The sequence below is a fragment of the Alligator mississippiensis genome, chromosome 5 (genome assembly GCF_030867095.1).
Source record: "Alligator mississippiensis isolate rAllMis1 chromosome 5, rAllMis1, whole genome shotgun sequence".
Lineage (NCBI taxonomy): Eukaryota > Metazoa > Chordata > Crocodylia > Alligatoridae > Alligator > Alligator mississippiensis.
The window spans coordinates 157859367-157883404 of NC_081828.1; the positions used below are offsets into that span (position 1 = coordinate 157859367).

A 24038-nucleotide genomic window follows, 5' to 3' on the forward strand; every position below is an offset into this window, starting at 1 on the left:
AAGAACTGCATATCACATTATCAAAACATGGTATGTGAAAATAATAATACTAGGACTGTAAAATTGAAGGCTAGCACCTCGGTGCAGGCAGTTCTGTTTTGCGTACATTTTGAGAATTAGCTTAAGTATTTGGACAAGAAACTGGATGTAATGCCGCTTTCTTCCTCTGTTCTGAGTCTTTAGAAGTTACTACAGAATGGCTGGAGTTTTACAAACTGGGCCTTAACCGTCCCTATTTTCTTTTCAAAATTGAGTGCATTAGCTTCCTTTTACAATTACAGCTATCGTTCAGTCATGAGCTGAGTTACCTCAGGATTATTTCCTGAGCAACATATTTTGTATTGTTAGAGTATACAGGTGAAATGTAACTATGTTTAAACCCTCAACTATCCAGTATTTTACAATGCATGCTCTAGGTACACTACAACTTTTAATCTCATTATAGTTGGTTGATTTGATTATCGTTATTATAGATGGAGCCATATTAAAAATAAAATGGAGTGAGCTCTAGCTAATCTGGATTTGATTGCAACATTAATATATGCTTCTGCCATGTGTGCATATATATATAAAAAATAAAGTATGGCAAGAATTTGCTATTCTTGACCTGAAAGAAATACTGAATAACTGTTTCGTCACTAGATTAGACCATATTAGGAGAAGATTGGATAATACTGTGGAGAAGGAAGAAGCTGCCCAATAAAAATAGAAACAGTGATTCATATGAATCACAAATACTAACTCTGTCTATAGTACCAGTTTGTGCATTAGAGAACAGAATATTCCTCCATAAAAGCTGGCCCTGTAAGTCAGAAACCAGTTTCTTTTTGGTACCTGAGAGGACAGATTCAGGGCACATGCAGTCCTTTTAAGAAGTGCTTAGCTGGGCTGTTGGAAGATGCTGATGACATTTTTACTTTTGCTAGGAGAGTGCAGGTGGTTAATGCTGATGCCTGTTTCCCCAGGACAATCCTAAGGATATGTATAGTCCTAAAGGACATTTGTAATTGAGGCAGTTCTTTGGATCATATGAATATCTGTCTCACTATCACATGACCTTCTTTATAGAAAAGGAATTAACTTGGGACTAGTCAAAGGACAGCTGAAAGATAGGAAAATTACCTGACTTTTGCTGAACATAGCAAGACTATAGATTGATTTTTGGAGGTCAAATTTATATTTTTATGGTGGCTAAATTGAAAGTTTTACTATTGAAAGGTCTGTGCTTCCTAGATTGTGGGTGTTGAATAACAGTTTTTATGTAGTACTCCTCTCTCTCGTTCTCTGCTCCATCCTGCTCTTTCTGTTCAAAATATTGTCCACCAAACAGAATCCATTTTTAATTAATCATTCACCTGAAACTGGTTGCTTATTATGTTGACAGATACTAAAGAGGAGTTGACTTTTTTTTTTTAGTTGCATTAAAAATGTTAGATAGAAAGCTCCAGTAGTTGTGGTTTCTGTGGTATGACTTCTTCAAATTAATTCATTTAGCACAAAAAAGGGTTTGTGATCTTGTACTAATTTTTTCTTCTTGGGAGGTTTCCAGTGTAGTGGTCTTTAAATCAGACAGCCTCACTGTAGATCCGAAAGTTTGCCATAATTACTTGTAATGCACCTTAACTCTTAAAGTTGGACCCTTAACATGTCTCTGTGCTAAATCTTTGGCTAATGTTAGCCCCTTGCTGTTTATCTGATGCAGTATTTCAGTTAATATTTCTTCTTAGAGCTGGTATTTTTTCCCCTTCTGTACCCACCAGGTGAAAAGAGAAAAATAAGAAAAGATTCAGAACGTTGGATTTGCCTAAATACTGTCAAAATAATGTTGTTTCTGAACCTTTTGTGAAATAGCAATCATGACAGAAATGCTTGTCAAGACTGCTAAAACAGTGTACACAGTATAATCCCTGCAACCTCGAGGCTGGGGACTGGATCTTTCTTCAAACCGATGGAGGTGGGGGGGTTGTAGGTCCTTTTCTGGGCTCCTCTCTCAAGGGTTGAGGAGCGCAAACTCATTTGAATTGAGTGGGCACCGTAATGTGGTTCAGTCAACCCATTTGTTTTTATGCACCTGAAGAGGGTATCTGTGTGTCTCTAGTCTGAACCCCCTCTCATACAGTGTTCAGAGCTTCCACTCTCCAATTTTTGGGAAGAGCATAGGGTTGAGATTTTTGGTGTGCTCTAAGAATTGCATTAATCGCCTTTTTAGGCTTGGGAAGGAATATCTTCATTATCAGATTGGCCAGGGCGGATGAGGTTTTACCTACTTTCCCCATAGCTGCTCAAGGTTTTGGTTAGGCTGATCATGAAGTTTTAGTTTGATGTTGTACCTTTAGCAAGTGCCCAGTGCAGAGGTTGCATAGGGTTCAGTTCCCTGAGGCCTCCAAATCAGACTTGGACTTAGGGAAAGGCATCCCCTAAGGAAGTCACAAAGTACCATTGAAGTTCCTAATACCTGGTACGGTGAGGAGACAACTCTCTTTCCCTAGCTTCTTAACCCTCAGTGAAGAGTGCAGTGGTCTCCAATGAAGGGCTGGGGAACAGTTACCGAAGTAAGAAAGCTGTTGACAGTTGGAAATGTTTAAAGAAGGAATCTTGATCTGTCCTGGAAGAGCTATTGCTAGTTAGACAGTGTCCAGATGAGTTAACTTAATGAAGTTGTGGTGTAATTAAATCACAGTGGTTAAATTTTGTCTACCTTTAATGTCTGGGATACATGCATGTTGAACTTCAAGATGCTTTTATTAACGTGGCATATCTTTTCAAAGGTCTGCTGCCATACACTGGGATTCCTTAGCCTTTCTTTTCTATGATAGGAGTGGAGAAGATTGCATTAGCCTTGGAACAGTTAAACTGTTCTAACTGTGAAACCACCTATAGTGCTGGGGTTTTTTCAAAAGCATGAAGGGGAGTTATACTTCCCATCGGAGTGGAACACTTATCTCCCATTTGTACCTTTGCAGTTGTCTCCCTCTGGCTTTTTACTTTGAACTTTCATACCACTTTCACATGGTAGTCTTTCTGAAATGCCAGTTTTGTTCTTAGAGATGGTCTCATTCCTTCTCATCAGGTAATGATGTTGTATGTCACCTTGGAACCATTCATTCAAATTCTATTCATTTAAACAAAATACAAGAAATTGCTTAACTTTTTCCTCTGGCTTTTGCTTTCTTCTTAAAAAGAAAGGATAACCTTTTGATGTGAAGCTATATACATGATTAGATGTTAATGCCTGGACTTCACACACAAAAGTGTTCACTATGTTACATGAAGCTTTAAAAATGGCTCAGAAATTCTTTCAACCCACAATTTGTTGTTACATATGTGTCCTGTTTTTTTCTGTTTCAGATATGCGTTGGAAAAACAAATTCTGGGGAAAGTCCATGGAAATTGTTCCAGTTGGTACAACACATGCAACTCTGCCAGCGTAAGTGCTGTGATAGTATGTTACTGCTTAAAACCAAAGTTGGTCTGCATTTGCAAGATAAGAACATAATTCTAGTATAGCATTATTTTTCCAGAAGTGTTTTTACTTCTGGCCTTATCAAAAATCCCTTAAGAGCTCTCTTGTCAATACCTGTTAACATTTTATCATTTAAATTGTCTTACAAATAAAGAAATTATTTTTTTAGTCATTGAGGAAAGTCTGCAAGCTTAATACTACTATACAGTATGCAGAAGACCTAGACTCTTATTTGACTCCATTAGTCATCCTTTACAATGATATGGCTCTTTGGGGCAAGTACAGTCTTTCTGTTATGGGTTTGCACAAGTGTCTAAACTGGGGTCCTAGTGTGTGTTTAAGGGCCATTACTGTAATTTGAATGATCAGCCACAAGAACAGATTCTTGTATTCAGTATTGAAGGAACTCGGCTGGTAACAAAATGAACTACCTCAATCAGCTTGTGCTTCATAAGAGAAATACAGACTGTCCCTGTACTGACCTGTCGCACGTCCCTCTCACTATAGCAGAAGATTAAAACCACAGAAGAATCTGGCTTATTTCAGGTTTCTGTTGGAGAGCGTATCTCTGAAGTTTGAGCCCTGTTCTAATTAAATCCGCTATTTCCTCAATCAGGCCTACAAATGCAATTTGCCACTTAAACTCTAATGGGTGAAACATTGCTATTTTGATGTATATATGCAAAATATTTGTTCATGTGCAGATACTGTATCAAGTTTTTGGAGGGGCTGGAGTGCTGGTGTAGAAATAATGAGAACATGGCTTACAGTGAGAAGATGACTGAGACTCTCTTTGAGTGTTTGCAGACATTAAAACAAACAAACAAACAAAAAACCCCATAAAACCCACGCTTTACTTTAAACTCTGTGCACTCCCATGCTGAACCCAGCATATGCCCAAAAGATACAGCACATTAGTTGGACCCAGCTTGCCCAGTGTCTGTACAGATCAGGTGTTTAGTGAGGATTTTATGGTACTTTTATCTGTTGAAGTAACATACTGCTGCTTCCGGTAAAGCACACTTTTTGGGTTTTTTAACGTCTGCAAGCAGACTCTGTGGTCGTCTATAGAAAGGTAGGTAGTAGGGGTGTGCAAAACAGGCCGTATTCAATTCAGATCAGCCCGAATTGAGAGTGATTCAGATCACTGTCCCGATTTTTTGATTTGGCTGAATCCGAATCTAAAGATTCGATGCTGATTCAAAGAATCAGCGATTCAGCCATAGATGCAGCTTTAAATATTTGTTCTACATACCTCGAGGTACCAGGAGCAGTTCATGAACGCTGCCATGCTGGGGCTGATGAAGCAACCCACAGGAGGTTGGTGGGGGGGTGGGCCCCCCGCATGCTTGGTGGCAAACCCGAAAGTGGACTGGAAGCACTTCCGGTCCACATCTGGGTCTGCCGCTGAGTGCACAGGGGGGCCCCCACCATGATCTCCGCCCCAGCCCGGCGATCAACTGCGGTGGGATGCTAGGTGCGCCCCAGACCCAAGAGGGCACCAGTCACTGAGCTGGGGGGGCGTGGGGGCCCCCCAGCACACTCTGCGGCAGACCTGGAAGTGGACTGGAAGTGCTTCTGGTCTGCTTCTTGGTCTGCTACTGAGCGTGCTGGGACACCCCCCCCCCCCCCCAACCCCCATGGGACGCTCCATCTGCCCCAGCATCTCAGCATTCACGAGCCACCTGGTACCTTGAGGTACGTAGAAAAAACATTTAATCTTACCGAATCTCTCTGAATTGATTCAAAGGGTTCCAATGCGATTCGGAGAAATGAAAGGGTCTCCTGATTCGATTCAGGTTCAGAGATTCGGCCACTGAATTGGGCCAAATCTCTACCAAATCAAATCAGCAACCGAAGTTTCACACGGCCCTAGTGGGTAGCCATTTTAGTCTGAAGACAGGCAGAATGTAGAGCAGGGTGGTATCTTAGAGACTAACTGGTTTAGAGAGGCACAAACGTTTGTAGTCAACAGACTACCTCATCAGAGGCTGTTTTATCTGTTCCCATTTAAACTTGCCCCTGCAGTATAAAGTCCTTAAAGTAAGGAGTCAGTTTTTAATGCACATTGAAGTATGCCTGTATATGTGAATAAAATGCAATCCAAAAATTCCAGCCCTGAAATCACTCTTTGTTCCTTGTTATTTTAATTCATGGGAAGAATGAAGATATAACATACAGCTTGCCTGGTTTTGTTTGCTCGTGTCAAACAGGAACAATGAAGTGCTCTATGGGAGTTGGTCTTTCTCTATTTCTTTTTATGCTGTGTAGGATATTGCTGTCACCATAAGTCCACTGTATCCTTTTCTGCTGAGGAAGGAGCTATGCCTGTCAATATCCAAAAACTACTGACTCAACAAAGCATAGGAATCAGACCTACAAAAATCAATCTTAAATCCAGGGCAGAGGGTGTGGGAGATATTCAAAGGTGAGAAAAATACTAGGTGAGCAGTGGAGAAGACTAAAGTGAAAAAGAAGGAACAGGTTGGCTTCCTTCTCCCTACCACAGTCTCCCTGATGAGTGTCACCACTTCCCTCAAGTTCTTTAGAAGCAGCATAGTCACTCTTGTATTGGAAATGTAGTGGAACACTTGAGAAAAGTGGGCAGATCCACCTGTGAGATTCTTACTAGGAAAAATATTGATAGGAGGCAGACTCCTGCCCTTTCTCCATCATCATGACAATGCCTCTTTCACCATCCCTCAATATATCATCTCCATGTATTATCTTTTTCTTTCCTTTGTTTTCTATTCTAATTGTCATTTGCAAGGCAATGTGTAAGGACTAAAAGGTATTCACATATCACCATAAGTGTTTGTGATGTGTTCATCTTGTCACTGGGCACATCATTCATAGGTTGGGGTCTAGATTACACTGGAGGATGGTCTTTGAGCCATGTATGGTTTGAAGGTGATGGTTTATATCCCTACAACAAGCTTTTTGTAAAGAGCTGGCTGTAAGAGCACTATAAAGGTGGATGTTTAACAGAACAGAAGGGAAAATTTAACATAAGTTTTAAAATGTAATATTCATTCTTATTGAAGAAGCTGTGTGAAATGAAAGAATAATAAAATATTCATCTACTCTCCCGTATTGTCTTCATTTTCCATTTTTTTTTAAGAATAATTAAAAGGTAAATGTATGTGATATGTATTTTTATTTTTAATCTATTTTCCTTGCACTTTTGCTTCAGTGTGTAATTGCCTCTTTAGTAGCCAGTTGATAGGCCAATCTTCTTTATACTGTAACCTGGAGCACATGCACATTTTTTTTGCTTAAAAGGTTTGGTTTTTCAAAGCTCACTGAAATCAGATAGAAAGATGCCATGAACTTCAATGGGTTCTACATCCAAGCCTCTCCATGTTATGAATTGTGAACACTTTGCATTTTGTGAAACAGATATTTTTAGCACCTTTTCCCTCAATTAATTATAGTGTATCACAATTACTACTTCTGTAAACTTCAGCTACTTAGGATGAGCTGAGAAAATTAAATGAATCTAATGCTCCATTTGCACCAGAAGTGCAAAGTGTTTTGTAGGATACAGAAGTTGTAAGATACAGGTCTAGGGAGAGGGAGGCAAAGGGAAGAAAAAGAGAAAAATTCATCCAGAAAGTTCTGTTTTTGAATTTTTATTCAACAGGTTCCTCAATCCATCATTTGTGCTGAATTAGTTGGTATATATATATATATTTTTTTTAAAGAATTTGCCTCCAATTTACCTCTCTTTTTTTCCAAGTTTTAGAGATCATTTTGTGTGGAACAAGGTGACATCCTGCATCCATAACATCTTGAGTGGGCAAAGATGGATTGAACACTATGGAGAGATCATCATCAAAAATCTGAATGATGACACTTGTCATTGCAAACTGACTTTCATGAAGGTAACCTTTTAACTGCAGCAATGTTAATACCCTTTCTATTGAACCCTGTTGTGAATATGATACTGTATAATAAAGTCAAGTTCAGCTGAGTGTTCGTGCCCTTTAGACTGCTGAAGAATTGCATTTTCCTTTTCTTTTACTGTAATTTCTATTGCTGCTTTGGATATTGGTGACCATTAAGTGGAAAAAATACAAGAGTTGTGTTCCATTTGGGAAAGCAGGAAATAAAAGCTGCAGCTTTTTTAAGGAGACTCCTTCAGAGAAACAGAAAAGAATGCAGCAATTGGGGAAAGGATGTCAACATGGGAACCATGTGGCTGTTTACACAGCAAAAATTGATTCAAGTGGCCTCTAGCACTGGCTCACTCTGTGCCCCCAGCTAAACCACTATAATCTTCTCAAGTTGCCCTCTGTTAGCAGCTGTAGTGCTGGTCCTTGCAATCAGGATGCTTAACCAGACTGAAGTGAGCAATTAGCATTCTCCTGTCTTATGTATATGCAGCATAGCTTAGTTGAGCTTTTGGGCTTGCATGTCAGTAGAAGACATCAGGCATAAAGGCATCAGGCATATGTGCATGGCAGGAGGTACAACTGTGGGTTCAAGTATCCGATCCCATTATCCCATATTGCCAGATCAGAGGGAGTCTGGGATCAGGATCAGGATCCTGGGCTCCCTGTGCATCAGCAGTCTTCACTCCCATGGCTGGGAGACCTGTCAGTTGATTGGCGCTCTCTGCCATGGGGCATACCATGCACACCTGCAGCTGAAAGCTCCAACCAACTGGCAGAGCTCCCAGACATGGGAGCATCATGTACTCCTGTAGCTGGGAGCTCCATTACGTGATTGGGGCTACCAGGTAGGAGAGAACAATGAGCTCCCAGCTTTGTGTAATAACTTTATTGCTTATTCCTGGTTTTTTATCATGTCATTTATTGAATGAATGTGTAGTCCAGTCACTACTTGAGATGTGATTAACCAGTTACTCATTACACTTAAGATATGATTATCAGGAGTCTAAGTAAATCAGTGTGCCATAAATCCTACATATAGCTTTTCTTAAGTAAAACACCCTACAAGAAGTGGCATTTCTTCCTACAGTAAGACGCCATATCAGCTGCAAAATGATTGTTACATATGTCTTTTCAGTGATGTTTCTGTTAACTTTAATTCTAGGCAAAATATTGGAGTCCTAACGTGCATGAGATTGAAGGCAGTGTTATAAATAAAAATGGGAAAGTAGTGCACCGCTTCTTTGGAAAATGGCACGAGAGTTTGTACTATGGGACCTCATCTTCTCCAAGTTGCATATGGAGAGCAAGTTAGTGAACAAAAAAATTGCTGCTTGCAGAATTGTAAATGTGTCTCATCTGTTCTTTCATTTAAAGTACATGTTAGGTTGTATGCAAATCTGCTGTTCTGTAAAGAGTAACATTTAGAGAGGCTGATTTGTGATAAACTAAGTGATATTATATAGGTTGAAGAAATTAATTGCATGGTTTTGACCTCTTCTCCCCCTTCCCCCCACCCAGCACCACCACCATTTTGTCTCAGTTGTGCATTTGGGCATGAGCAATTACAAAAAATACAAAGGGTCCCTTTTACTTTCTAAAGAGGTTTTCACAGGCATATTTCCTTAAACCATAGCAATAGCACACCAAGCTCAGGTCTACAACCTGATCAGAATCAGACACATTTCCTTCCCCCAAGTAAGATGATCTGTACTCCATGCTAATAGAGCAGGGAAAAAGCTGTGATGTCATGCCCTGTCTTCAGTTTAGTTTTAGGTTTGGGGCCCTTTGAACCTCTTTAGTTGGTGTGAACTTTAGTATTTACATGGCAAAAGAGTGGAGCTTCATAATGTATTATGTTTTTTTGTGGCAACATTTCAAATGAGTCCCATTCCCAAGGCAATAGTGCATTCAGGAATAAGCAGTTGACAGAGAGAAGATTTGTAATTTAAGTTTTTTTTTCAAAAACAATGAAGATTGGGCATTCTAATATAAATACATCTCCTTTCTTTTTTAGATCCAATGCCTAAAGATTATGAGCAGTGGTATGGATTTACACAGTTTGCATTAGAATTAAATGAATTGGACCCACAAACAAGACCATTACTGCCAGCCACTGACACACGTTTTAGGCCAGACCAAAGGTAATTGTTTTTCCTATAAAATCTTGTCATATAGTCCCTGTGTAGTAACTTAATTCCTTACTCAAGATGTCTTGCATTGGTTTTTTTGCTCAAAATTTCCCATGGCTGCTATCATGACAGCATGTTCATTACTGTTGGTAATGACAGAAGTTTTAATGTTGATCTGGTGCAAATATTTTAATTGTTTGCTCAGAGCAGATCTAGTCATCACAGACCAAGACTTTCAAAAGTGGGTTTGGTACCTTGCTTTTAGAGCCTTTTTACAAGGTCTGGGTTTTCAGAGGATGAGTGCACAGCATTCTCTGAAAATTGCCCCCCACCCCGCAGGTGTATCTCCCTTTGGGCACTTAACAGTTGAAGCCTCAAAAATACTTTTGAAATCTTGTTTTAAATGCTGGGAGTCAAATCATTTGTCTTGAGTGAAATTTCTACTGTAGCTACTGCTGGTGCAATTTTATAAGGAAAAATATGGACAAGCCTTTTTGTTATATTTTTCTTTTTTATATGGCATAATGAAATGTCATCTTCTGCAGATATTCATTCTTTGCTGTACCTGAACTACAAATTACTTTGGTGTTAAAGCTAAAATTCTAGGCCTCTGGAGTCAAACTGAGAGCATTAAAAAGATAAGGCGCAGAAGCACTGATGATTTTTGTTTTTTTGTCTTTGCTGTACCATAGGCTTTTAGAGGAAGGGAATACTGAAGGAGCTGAAATGCAAAAGCAGAGGATTGAGCAACTACAGAGGGAACGGCGAAAAGTTCTAGAAGAAAACAATTTGGAGCATCATCCTAGATTTTTCAGGTACTGTGACATGATGGCAGATACTGCAATTTAGTAAAGCTGTTTTTTGTTTTGTGTTTTTGTTTTGTTTTGTCACAGCACTTGCTTTGTACTACTTAAGAACAGGCTGTCAAGATTTCCAAAGTTTTTGTAACTTAACCATACACATTAGTTCATAATTTAAGAGTTGTAGCCAAAGATCAAATCTTGTCCTTTTATAACTCTTATAACCTTTTTGTCTTGTTGCTATTTTTTATCTGAAAACACATTACAGTTTGTAAGTTTTGACTTCTTCTCAGCCCTTCATGTAAGTTGAAGTGGGAAGGGTGACATTTCTGGCTCTTCTGTGCAAGCCCTCCATGCACAGAAGTTTCATTGAATATTGTGGGAATTCCACAGTGCAGCAAATTTTATAGGAAGTGCTCTTCTGTTTCCTGGACTATCAGTCTCATGCTTTAGATGACCAGTAAAGTCACTTGAATCATTTGAACATGTTTTGCCTAACTAAGGGCAAGAGAAATAAAATTGGAGGACACTGTTACTCCTGCACTTACAACATTAAATGTTTAACCCGAGGGTTCAGCATCCAAAGATTAAAAGGATAGGTTGGTAGATGAAGGCAGTGCCCTTCCCAGAATTCTTAGTCCAAGACCTTTTAGGTAGGATAAATTTAACAATCATGTATGTATGAAAAAAGTTCTAAGAATTTGTGAGACCAGAGAACAATTCAGGAAATTATTTTCATCTTTGACAGGAAATCCATAGATGACTCCTGGGTGAGTAATGGAACATACCTGGACCTTAGAAAAGACCCTGGCTTTTCCAAACTGGACAGTCCTGTTCTTTGGTGAAAGAGGACCCAAGAGGATATGTGGCTGGATTGTTCTGATTAATTTATAAAGCAGTACACATGTGTGCATGCACACACACAAGTACACATACACACATGTATATATAAAATATATCTTCTAGAATTGTGCTTAAGTTAGAATCTGACACTTTCTTCATTTGATTGCTCTACTATTTGATAGTTATCATGATTGAATGTATAAAATCCCAAATTTCCTTTTTATAAGCTATTTAATAAAAACTATCAAATGGAAATGGCCAGAGGGAAAAGAGGAGCTTTAACACTACTTTTCCAATGAGTAATAATGCAAGTTCAAATTTAATGTATGCCTTATTGAATTGTGCTGAATAAAATATTAGCATCTCCTAGCTGAACTAAGAGACTTGAACAGGAACCATGGTTACTCAAACTGTAGGATGGCACTATGGTTTGCATGAGTAGACCAGTGGTCTCTCAGGCAGTGTTCACTTCCTTGAAACAAAGAACATCAGCTGGTGATGACTCTGTGGTAATCCATTTTCCTCTAGAGAAGATTCAGTAAACTGATTTTTTTTTTCTGGTTGTTACTGGCTCATTGAAAGAGTGCTGAGTAAAATCAGTATTGTATTGGTCGTTCTGCTGCCTTACATACAGAATTGTACCCTGCTACATATAGTGCTATATGTTCAGGAATCACTGTACCTTCCCACTAGGTATCTTCAAATTTATAGCCTCTAAAAAGGCAAAATTCCTTTCATGGTTAATGCTTCAGCACTGATCAGATGATAGAAGATGTTCTCTTTTCCAGTAAATAAAAATTACATAGAGCACGAAAGCTTATGCTTCCATAGCCTGACTTATTTCTACTAACTAAAAAAAATTGCAACAGGAAGACTTTTTAAAAACTTAGCTAAATAACCAGTTGTTTTAAGGTAAAAGATGTTTTCTTAAATATTATTTTTGATATTTTCTACCTCTTATTATAAGCAGCATATTTAAAATCTTGTATAAAAAGTACCATCTGCCTTATAGTGAAATGTATGGAATCTTTGCTCTTCCTTTACCTGTTTGTTGTGTTCAGATAAATATTTAAGTGTCTTGCACTAAATTGTTTGGATCTCTTTCCTGTCCTCTCCATTTATATGGATAGTATTTTTTCATGAGTATAAACTACATGTCCAGCAAATTGTAGTAGGAAAAAGATGCAAAGAAAATTGCATTTTTACATAGAGATGGAGGGTGTTGGGTGTTGTTCCTCTCCCCTCCCCTCCCCTCCTCCCCCAACCTGAAGTCGCAGGAATACAATAACAATCTCTGGCACAGTTTTACATTCCTGCCCAAACTAGAACACAAGCTCAGCCCATAATCGTACCGATCTAGTGTATGCAAATCCTGTGGGAGATGGATAGTAGTAATGAAGTGTTTGCACTCTTAAGGTTCAACTTTATTTTTTGCATTTAAGCTACTAAGGGATGGTTTAAGGTTAATAGCATGTATTAAAGCCCAAGGGACTTTGCCAATGCTGCCCTGTATAGCCAACTTATTATTGGAAGTAATAAGCAGAAGATGTAAGAGCTAAGGAAACTTCAGAGGGATCAACAGCTCTGAAAAGCTTCCAATCTACTGTAGATCCTCACAGTTTTTAAAGAAAAATTATTCCTGCAAACACTTGGATGAGTGTATTGTATGATGTATGACATTAAACAGATACCATAAAAATTTCCAGTTTAAAACAGTTCTGTGATTTCAGTTCAGATTTATTATTTAATTTTGCCTGCTAGCATCTTTGATGCTTCACTTCATCAATTTGGAGCCCAGCTGTTATATCAGCAGTTTCAGTCCCTTTGCACTGTAGATCTTTTTCACTCATAGTTGCAGCATATTCCCTAAGCATAGTTCTTTTTATTTAATTTATCCTTTAAATATATAGAACACAGTACCTGTTTAAAGATCCAGCAGATTAAAATAGTGTGTTCAGCTTAATGCAAAAGATGGAAAAAAGCTGGGTTTTATAACTCAAAGGGAAAACTGATCCACTGGGCACAGTTAAACTTTGAGAGAAAACAAAGGAATCTGGACTGTCAGATCCCCTGTTGTTTTATTCTTGCATTATCAAACTCTGGCTCAGGAATTATTTGGTGTTTCTAGTGTCTCTACAACTTCTAGTTACCACTCACCCCAACCACAGTCTCTGGGCCTTTTCCCCCTTACAAAATTTAGAAAGAAGAAAATTCTCAAGTAAAGTATATGAAGGAAACTAAAATAGTAGCTTTTTCCTTGTTACAATTGTTAGATGTTACCATTGCTGTCTGCTGTGACCATTATTGTTATATCATCTGTATACTATGTAAATTTTTTCAAACCTATAGTAATGCATAATTCAGTATTCCCGCATCAGCCTTGGGAGCAGGTGCAGGGACAGGAAACCTGCCTGCTGAACCTGACTCCCCACACACTTGCTCCTTGCAGCCCTTGCTCCAGCTGGCTGAGCTAGTGGTGACAGTGGCCAGAGGCATACATAGAAAGGGCAGGTTTTGTGGGGAATGGGATGGGAGGTGCTGCTGAGTATGGAGGGGACCGGATGTGGTGCCGAGAGTTGGTGGGGAGGGAAACTTATGTAAGGGACTTTTTTAAAGTGCCTGGCACCTGCTCCCATGCCATGGTCTGCCTGCCCTGGTGCAGGGGAGGGTGGCTGGGAGCAGGGGAATGCAGTCAGCCATGGCACTGGTTGCTATTCCCACATGTCCCTTTTTTAAATCCTGGATTCACCTATGCCTGCAGCACAAATGCAATTGGTAAAGGATGCCTGAAAGAGTTAGTTTAATTCCTTAATATTCGTGTTAATTACAAAATCATTCAGATGTGAAAGAAAAGTGTTTTAAATGTTTTCTTTGTATGTGTATATGTTAAAAAGGCCCTAATGTTGGCATACAGAAGCAAGGATACTTGTATGTTTGGCAAGAATACCTGGTCTTCACATTTTCATCCTTACATACAGTATGGTCCTGCAGGTCCTATGAGGTGTAAGCAAGGTTTCTGGCTTTGTGCTTTAACTGACAGCACTCCCTGACATTACTAGGAAAATAAACACTGGAAAGAATCAAATATATTTGTTGACACTCCGCTGAAAGCTGTCTTAGTTCTAACTTCTCATGAAGCGATTGTGTTTGCTTCAGTTTGACCTTTTTCTCAGTGTTAATTGTTCCCTCCCAATCTCCTGAATTGAAAAGTTGCAACTGCAATGAAAATTCTCTCTCAGATGTCTTAGGATTTTTTAAAGTTAATTATAAATCATTTTTGAGAGAAAGATTACTTGCATAAAATAAACACCGAATTTCAAATAAATACAAATGCAAAACTAGGTGCTTGAAATATAAAATGTTCTTAATGATAGGTATAGTGTCAACTCTGCTCCTTTTGGTTTTTGTAGATTTTCTTTTTCAGTTTAAAAGGTATCACAGTTTTTGGTCTATAATTACTTCAATCCCCATCTCCACCCCCAAATACCTGCCAAGATAACTTGCATAGTGTGCCTTTTTTGTTAATGTAAAGAGCACTTTGAAGCCATTATATTGTGAATGGAAGTGGGACACTGTTGTTCACTGCATTTCTGAGTTGCTTCACTTTGAAATCTCCTTGACGTTTCAGTTACCTTGTCAGCATTAATCTGCTCTTTTAGGTGCTGCATAAATGCTTTTACGACTCAGTACCTTGCTTCCCATATACTCACTATTCACTATTATTGGTAAACAGAATCCCCTTAAGGGCGATGGTTTACGACCAATAGGCCTGTGAAATGCATTGCTTTCCAAAATGTAACCAGATCCTATCTAATGTGATTATACGTTGCCATAAGGATAGCCTGATTATTTTGGGGAGGGCTATTAAGATTGTTATGTGGGATATGGAGTAGATTTAATGTATTCATTAATATTAAAAGTGTCTGTATTGTAGCATGTAGTATAGGCAAGGCTTGTGTCCATTCCTCTGCACTTCCTATTTCAGAAGTGGAACTTGTATTGGTGTTCTGTATAGCATTGCCAATTAACTGAGGAACTGAAAGTGTCCAGCCATTGAAATACGTTGTCTGTTCTAGTGAAATTAGCATGTTGATCTCTTCGTGGTCTGCCTAAGTCTCAATAATCCATAGGGCCAGTGATGCACAGGGAAGTAACATGGTTACCATTCTGCCTGTCTATGGGACACAGTTTTGTTTATACAAAAGGGTTTGTTTTCATTCAAAATAAAAAAATATGCTGTTTCTCCCCACCCCCCACCTCTACCCATGTATATTTTACCATCAGCTGCAGTAGACTACTTTTTACAAATACAAGTTACAATGACCATCGCAGCCTTTATGCCTGTGAGATATGAGTCAAATCATCCCGACTTTCATGGGTGACTAGTGCTGTCTTAGTCGTAGGGGGGCATGTGCAACAAGTCAACGATGTGGGGGGGAGTCCCCCTGCAGCCACTCTCACTGACCCCGGGGGGAGGGGGGGGGGGGGGCAGTGATCACTGTAGCTGCTTCTGGAAGTGCCACGGCGCTCCACTCCCTGGCCAGCACTTGCAGGGGGGCACCAGCACTCCCACCTGAGCCCCCCTGCCTGTTGCCTCAGCAGTGAGTATGGCCAGTCAGGGGATGCACTGGTGCTCTCAGGAGGTGCATGTGCACCCCCTACCCATCATCACTGCCCACTTTACACATGGGAAGGCTAAGGTAGAAAATTAGTGCCTTTGGCAAGGCTGCACTAGGAATTAAGTGTCAGGGCTGGGGATTAAAAAGCAGGAAACACTTCGTAAAATAAGTACAGGACGGATAGCCAAGCTGTATGTCAAACTGCTGAATTGCCTTGCTTGTAACAGTGACGTTGGCTGCTTAGAGAAGCTGGCTCAGCTACAGCTTAATAAACTAGAAAATTATTGTTGGAAGCTCAATTAAAATTACTTGCAGCTGGATGGCAGTGCCCTTCACCACCACAAATTTGTGAAGCTCCTACTTGTGTTTGTGATTTTTCCCTTGAAAAGGGAATATGGAGAACCGGTGACCTTTCAGAGGTGGCAAACTTCAACTGCTGTGATGAACATATATGTTTAAAGGGAGATTTGCTAAAGACAAGTGGCTGAAAGTTACTCTGTCTCCCTTTATTTTCAAGTTTTCTAAGAACTCAGCGCTGTTTCCATTGTGGTATGAAATTACAATTGAATGTAGAAATTGTTGAAACTGAACTTTCAATGTCCTGTGAGAAGCTAGTTACCTCAGGATTTTCTCATGGGCCTTGAAAAGGAAACAGAATTGCATCAATTGGACTTTGTCCACATTTGTGTTGCTTGGATGTATGACACCTTAAAGTGTTAAAAATCTTTTTCACTGCAACACCCTTGGTTATATAGTATATTGTTATCTGACTGTCACCCAGCAAAAAAAAACAAAACACTACCTTCAGGTTGGGCAGTAGGCCACCAACTGAACTGATCAGAAAAATAATCCTCCAAGGACTAGATTGTTAAGGCTAATTTTAGTTAGCTTTCTATCAGCTAAACCATCTTTCTTAAAAAAAAAGAAAGAAAAGAAAAACATGTTTTTGTACATATATATATTTAATAAGGATAGTCTTGCTTTGAGGAGAGCCAAAATATTGGAAAAATTGGCATGTGTAAATAGACCATTAGAAGAATTCCAAATAATCCAGTTTATGGACTGGGAATCTTCCACCGCGGTTTCTGTGTAGGCCTATGACAGGGTATGCAGCTTCAGGGTACAATAAGCCTCAATATTTGCATTCTTCTATATGTGTTAAAAAACAAACTGCAGTGGAGTGCTTTACATACCGTACTTTAACGTGGATATGCTGTAGTGGCAAGTACAAACAATTGAGCTGTCTCTCACATCTTGATACCAAAGACATTTGCAGAAAATTTAAAAAAAAACAAAACAAAAAACCCCAAACAGAAAAATTTAGTTGTCTTTCACAACCCAGTTGTGACCTTTCTGCTGCTGTCATGTCTGGAAGCCCTTCCTTATTCTCTTGTGTCTAGAACACACAGTTTAGTTATTCAAAAACCTTGGTTGTAACCACCCATAAATACTATTTGTTTTTACTTTATATAAAAAAAAAACAAAAAACCATCATATCACTTCTTAAACCAACCAGTTTCTAGTACCTGCTGCTTCTCATCTGATGCCGAGCAGTACCTTTAGCCTTAGAGTAGTGTCAGAAGCTGCGTCTGGACTACTCCAGAATTAAGTACAGTACCAGACAAACATGAGTGGCAGAAATGCATCCTTAATTAGCATTGCTTTGTTACATGCATTCATGCAAGTGCATTTTTTGTATTCTCTCTTTATAGGATTGACTCTTCAGAGCAGGGACTATATGTTTCTCCTGTGTGCATTATACAGTTTCTAAGCATGTTGTCAGTGGTTAACAAATAAGTAATGAGGCCAAAGTCTGCTTCCAATAGTACATCCTTGGCAACCTCACGGAAGTCAAGCAGAGGTACTCAAGAGTTAGCCTTACGGAATGGCCTTTTTTTTTTTTTTTTTTTTTTTTTTAAGGCAAGTGCAAATTTTGGCAAAAATAATAGTAACAACAATAATAATAATACTTGTCTTGTGTGAATTGATGACTGAAATTAATTCTAAACAACCGAGTTTGCTGACTAAGAATCTTACAATACTATTTCTGGACCAGGACTGTGACCATGACCAGGTCTGCAAGGCTCAATATTTGGGTTTCATGATCATATAAAAGAGAACAGAACCTGGCCAATAATGTTTGCACATACAAAGAAGTGAATGCTCTCTCCTCAACTGAACTTAGTTCATATTGCAATCAGTAAGGCTGCCGGTGTTATTCAGAAATGACAAGTTGAAGTTAAGGTGGAAGGATATTTTTTGTTACTGTCCATAAATTAAATATTTTGCTATAACAAATTTTCCTGATATTCCCATAACTGCTAATCTTGGTGTTGACTAAATATAGTCAGCTATTTAAGGGATCTTCCACCAAGAAGAATTCAACCAGGAGTCACAAAAAAGTAGCTGGCTTACCTATTGAAACTTGGTAAATGCATAACCTTATCACTAATTCTGTTACTGTACTTTTTCAGCTGTTACATTCTACTCTTGTACCTTCTGATTTTGAAAGCAATAAAACAAATTTTATTACACTCTTGAATAGTTGCCATAAATTCAAATTTATTTTAAATGGTTCTTTATTTTTATATGAATTGTTGCATACTTCATATTAGTAATATGTCCTTAGTACAATATAAAATAACTCCTGGAGGTTGATTCACAAGAGCTGGGCAGCTTCCCAGTGCAATAATGAAGACATGAGAGAGTTCAGAATTTCTTGTATTTCTTGTTTGTCTTGGTTTTATTTTTCTGGTTTCTGTGTTGGAAAAAGTATGTATAAGCTACTATATTACAGATGCTAAATTTAAATTATTTATTTATATTTTTTTAATTTTCATTTCTTTTTTCCTATGGATCATTAGTGATTTTTTAAGTTGCTAGAGGACAGATATCTTATCTTATTATTTATGATTATTATCACATAACTATCAGACTTCAAAGGTATTATTTTCATGACCAGAACCAGTCTTGTTTTCCACTTCACTTACTGGAGAAAAAATTGGATCATCTTTACATGAACCTCATGAATTGTTTTTCTCTCTCTAACCAGGTTCAGTTTAATAAATGTTATTTGTAAAAGGTCACAGAGACATTCTGGCTCTTACTTGGGGGCTGTTAATGTGTCTTACTTATGGGTTGTTAGTGATCGCTGAAACATATCTAGCTACTGTGTTGATATACGATTTTACACTTTCCAAAATGGCCAGTCTGGAAATGTTTGCATCTACTAGATGCCTGATTTATCATTTTTCACAATCTGGCTATGACTTGACTTCGCAGTTCCCTGGTGAAGTCAGCTCAAGTATTTATCATCATATCTGGACACATTCTAAAATATCACATCACAGATGCCAAGGGATGGAGATAGGGGAGGGGCATGGAAAATTACAGAATCTATTCACACCAATTAAACTCAACTTTGATTAAATGAGAAAATGAACAGCAGACGAGTTCTCCCACAGTGTAGAGCTAGAGATCACAAAGTACATGTTCTGTGGGGAAGTAATTCTTACAGACGGAAAAACCCTAGCACTTAGAGTTGCATAGAAAATGTGCAGTATCGATGCAATGCTTTCTCCTTTGATCTGCAAACAGATACTGAATCAATAGTTCTGTGATGGAAATCCACTAGTCCCTTTATAGATGTATGTATTTCATGTAGTAGAGGAATGGAATGGGACCTGGAGACCCTACAGAAACTAATATATTCCCTGATGACCCTGGAACAGAATTCATCTGCATATCTTAGACTCTGAAGAAGATTTTGTAGGCAGATTATGGTGGGTACAGCTGTGGGAGTGAGCTCGCCAATTCCACATCCACACATTACCTAGCCATTGACCCTATAAAACCCAGGTGAAACCCAAGAAGCACCTTTATAGCAAGCAAGGATTCTCTCCCTTGTTCCCTTAGGCAAATCTAACTGATTTGACTGCATACTGCAGTCTATGAATTCTGAAATACAACTATAATTTAAAACATTTTTTTTACAACTAACCATACTGTTAATGAAATCTGACTTGGTTATACTGGCAAAATGGGTCACTAGATACGTATGAAAGCCAAGTTTTAAGTTGTACGAAGACTTCTTTTTCAAGCTGAAAACTGCACTAGCCTCTGATTAGAAAAGAATTATTGTAATGCATACTCGAACAATTTGTTTCTCTCTAATTTTGAAAAAACATCTCTGCAATGTCTGGAATGCAGTTCACAGCAAGGAAAGATCATGTAGATTCATCACCAGATGAGGTTATGTCTAATAGCAGAGAGGAGTGATTTACCATTTTGTTTACTCACCGTTTCTCAGCCATTGTCAAACGAGATGGAATTAAGTCATAAGATCATCCTACTTGTATTCATTGTTTGCTACTTACCTACCAGTCAATGAAACAAAACTCAGAGAAGCTAAAGACATGGATTTGTTAAAAAGTTGTGGGTGGGTGGGGTAGGGGGAACCCTATTTTCATAAAAGTTTTAAAAATAATGGTCCAAACAGTGTTGCTCTTGATTTTAGTGGGAGCTTTGCCAGAGTAAGGACTATAGGAACACACCAATTATAACAAATTGAACTTATTCAAAAGTAAAATGAAATTGCAAACTTGTGATTTTTAGTAATGCATATCACAAACACAGGAAAAGGGGAGGGTTTGAATTCACTAAAATCCAGGGTTCATCTGTCAGATCATCAGGGAATAGAACCAAATAAGGCTAGCAGAAGATGGGTACTCACTCCTATTGCTGTATTTTGCCTTCAGAAGTTGTCTGTTTAATTAGTTTCAAGATACAGAAACTCTATCTCAATGATCCAATGCAGGTGGGAAGACTGATTTTATAAATAAAAAGGCCCTTTTTGTTTGCCTTGTTACATGATATGCATCTATCTTTATTCAGAGAAGCATTCTAAACTTCTTCCAATCTGATTTATAGCTGACAAGAAAGAAGCTTTGATAGTAATTAGGCAACTTTTCCCTGTTTTTGAACATGTAAACCACTCTCCAAATGCTGCTGTTTTAATTGATTCTGGCAGGTGAGAGCACACATGCCAGCACATAGTGGTGACTGCCTGAAATAACAGGAAAAAAGGAAGTAACTCTGTTAAAACAACAGAAATTAAAGTATGTGGGCAGGAAGTCCTGGCAAACAGAACAAGGGCAGCTCTTGCTTTGTACCAGTTACTCATCTCTTCCTATTATATTAACATCTGCTAGTGGGACACAGCTGCTCTTCCCTGTTGATTAAAGGATGTATTGCTTGTCCTCTGATGCACTGACTATAGACGACAATCCCAGAAGGGCCAGAGAAGGCCATGGCTCAACCCCACTCAGTCCAGATTTAGTACGTCACTGTCTCCCAACTGCTGCAAAACCGGAAGGAAAACAGGCCACTCTGCTTATGAGTGGCCTGTCAATGGAGGCAACTTACACCATCCTTTGTGAAGTCTGCTTACCTACCAATCAACTCGCCACTCAGCACTGAGGACATGCCCTCACCCTGAATCTGGGCACACAGCTTACAACGTAAGCTCAAAAGGTAGGGATCACCTTTATTATATATTTGTATAATGGCTAGCACAATGAGGCCCTGGTCCCTAAGTGCCAATACAAATATAAATAAGTTACAATAATATAGCAAAATCTGGTTAACTCATCATTATGACCTTATTCATTTGTGCACTGAATCCCCACCAGAGTTCTACTGATCTGTACACAAGCCAGTTTAGCTAATTAATCATCTGTCAAAGTGTGATTAGTCTTTTCCAACTGTGCACATGCACAAATTAAATTGCAAAGGAATTTGCTCCTGATGATTGGTCTACTTATAGAACCTATCCTATGGTCTCCAAGGCACCTAGTAGCCAGCTGTTGTTCACAAAGAATGGGATGCTCTTCAGCTTTTCCTCACTTAATCAGGTGCAGACCTTCCAGTTTGCAGACTTATCTTCTATTTTAGAGATGAATTCATATAAGAATGTGCAGCAAAAAATGTTGACCGATTATTTTACACCTTCGATTATGTAATTCTTATACAGCAAGCACTCTGATTTTTGCTGTAAGAAATAGTACATTTAGCATTTACATGCATTATCCTATGCTCTTATATTCTAAACATATGATTTACACTTGGTGTTTTAAGCTATTTTTTCTTTATAATAAATGTAAAAAATCCTTCCTTGTCTAGATATAGCATACAATATACATCTCACAGAAGTTGAAAATGGCTAACTACTGCTTATTGGCTGCTGATGGAGAATTAGGTATCCTCTTGGAGTTGCAAATTAATAAGAACATAAGAATTAGCATTTACTGGGTCAGACCATAGGTCCATTTTGCCCAGTCTCCTGTGTTACACAGTGGCAGAGAGTGGATGCTGAAAGGGAGAGTCAACAGGGTATGACCAGGGGGTGTTTTTCCACTGTTCCTCTTAGTTGCAGCCCCCAGTGTATAAGGTCTAGGAGGTTCTAATTTATCCCCAACTCCCATGCTCATGTCCCTTTCCTCAAAGAATCTGTCCAGTCCCTTTTTGAATCTGGCTAATCTGTCAGGTTCCACAGCATCTGGTGCCAATGAGTTCCACACTTTAATTACATACTGGGTGCATCTACATGTTCATAAATGTGCCGTAGCTACGCTGGTGCACTGGTGCACGTCTTTTTAGTGATGCTAACTGCACAGTAACCTAATAGTACTGCACAGTAGCATATTAGCATGGCTTTGCCCAGCACACTACTGCACAGTGTTATTAGGCTACTGCACAGTTAGCGTCTCATGTTATGCACCCACTGTGTGAAAAAACTGACTGAGGTTAGTTTTAAACTTCCTACCTACTAGTTTCATTTTATGACCTCTAGTTCTTGTATTGTGGGAGACAGAGTAAGTAATAAAACCCTATTTACTTTCTCTTTAGTGTTTTGTGTAGACCCTTCTGTTCCACTGTGAGCACCTCTTACTATAGTCATCTGGAACTTTTCAGTTTGGACTCAAATTGTCAGTGCACCATTAACACAATTCAGTTTTAGTTAATTCTCTTCCCCCATCTTCCTTACTCCAGTTTGTCTTCTGTACAGTCCCTCATTGAATCAGGCATAAAATTTCCCACAGAATTAGCATGTTTTGCAGTTTGAGCTGCATTTCCCCAGTTTTCTCAAATCCCAATTTTACTTCATGTCTTGGCATGGTTTGTGGATTCATTTAATCTCCAGTTCTTGAGGATCCTGTAAATAAGCAAGAATCTCAGCTTTCATTTGAAAGGAGAAACAAGACTGTCCCTTTAACTTTGTTTGCAGACAAAAGCTGGGAAACGTTGTAACCACTAGTAGGACATGTGGGGAAGTCTCATGTTTCAATAGGTTTGGACTGCGGGAATATGACACTTGCAGAGGTGGCAACAGAGGGAAGTCAAGTGAAGACAAGTAACTTGGATGCAATTTTTTTATTAGAAACAAAATGAGATGTGTGATGACAGCAAATTAGAAAGCAAAGGGGAAATAAGATGAAATTAATGTCTGGTTCCATTCTTTACTCAAACATCCTATGGAAGTCCCCAGACAGCTGACAGACAGCACGCATCCTGTCTTCTCATATTGGGCTTTTCCAGATGCCCGTATACCACATTTACATTGTGGTAGTACCTAAAGATCTGTTAACAATTAGAGGATATTGTATCCCATAGGATGCACACACATGTGCCTAAATGGTGCCCATTTTAACACTTTACCCCGCAAAGTATCAGGGTGCACATGTTGGATAGGCTCTTTCCTCTTTATCCTAAAATTAAATTGCATTAACTACTGATTACTGCATGGAAACATGCAACTGGGATATGGCAGGAATTTTGCAATTGTCAGTACTTCGTGGCTTCTAAAAATTCTCTCTCGCAATCTCCCGGCTCTTTGTGTTTGTACAGTTGACTCTGTAACTTGTTTACCACTTGCAACTGACTTTATGGCCACAAATTTATATACTGATCACCCACTTTTGTTCACTAGGTTTTAAGCTAGCCAAGTCATTCTCAACCTTGTTAGATTCAAAGTACCCCTCAGAAAATGTCAATTCAATTTTCACTCATTTTTTATTACAAAAAATAATAGAGCAATTCCTCTGTTGCGAAGAAGTGAGAGAAACCACAAGTCAAAATGTTTTTAACACTATGTATTCCTTTTTGAAATCTCTTGGTTTACCTTGAGATTCATGTTAGTACACCTAACAGTCTTAACACTGTGCAGTAACCCTGCAGCACACTTGAAAGGATTTCAAGGCACCTCAGGGTGTTACAACAACCTGGTTGAG

The 24038-nt window shown here is 38.8% G+C and overlaps 1 protein-coding gene across 12 annotated transcripts in view; it reads left to right on the forward strand.

Annotated features, from left to right (window-relative positions):
* Window positions 1-18836, forward strand: part of OSBPL3 (oxysterol binding protein like 3) — a 160992-nt gene extending 142156 nt beyond the window's left edge. For all 12 annotated transcript variants that reach the window (XM_059728901.1, XM_059728907.1, XM_019498026.2 and 9 more), the window contains 6 exons: window positions 3349-3427; window positions 7203-7347; window positions 8522-8666; window positions 9374-9500; window positions 10181-10303; window positions 11037-18836. In XM_059728901.1, the coding sequence (XP_059584884.1) occupies window positions 3349-3427; window positions 7203-7347; window positions 8522-8666; window positions 9374-9500; window positions 10181-10303; window positions 11037-11133 (716 nt within the window). In that variant the 3' untranslated portion in view covers window positions 11134-18836. The remainder of the gene's footprint in view (window positions 1-3348; window positions 3428-7202; window positions 7348-8521; window positions 8667-9373; window positions 9501-10180; window positions 10304-11036) is intronic.
* Window positions 18837-24038: the final 5202 nt, after the last annotated feature.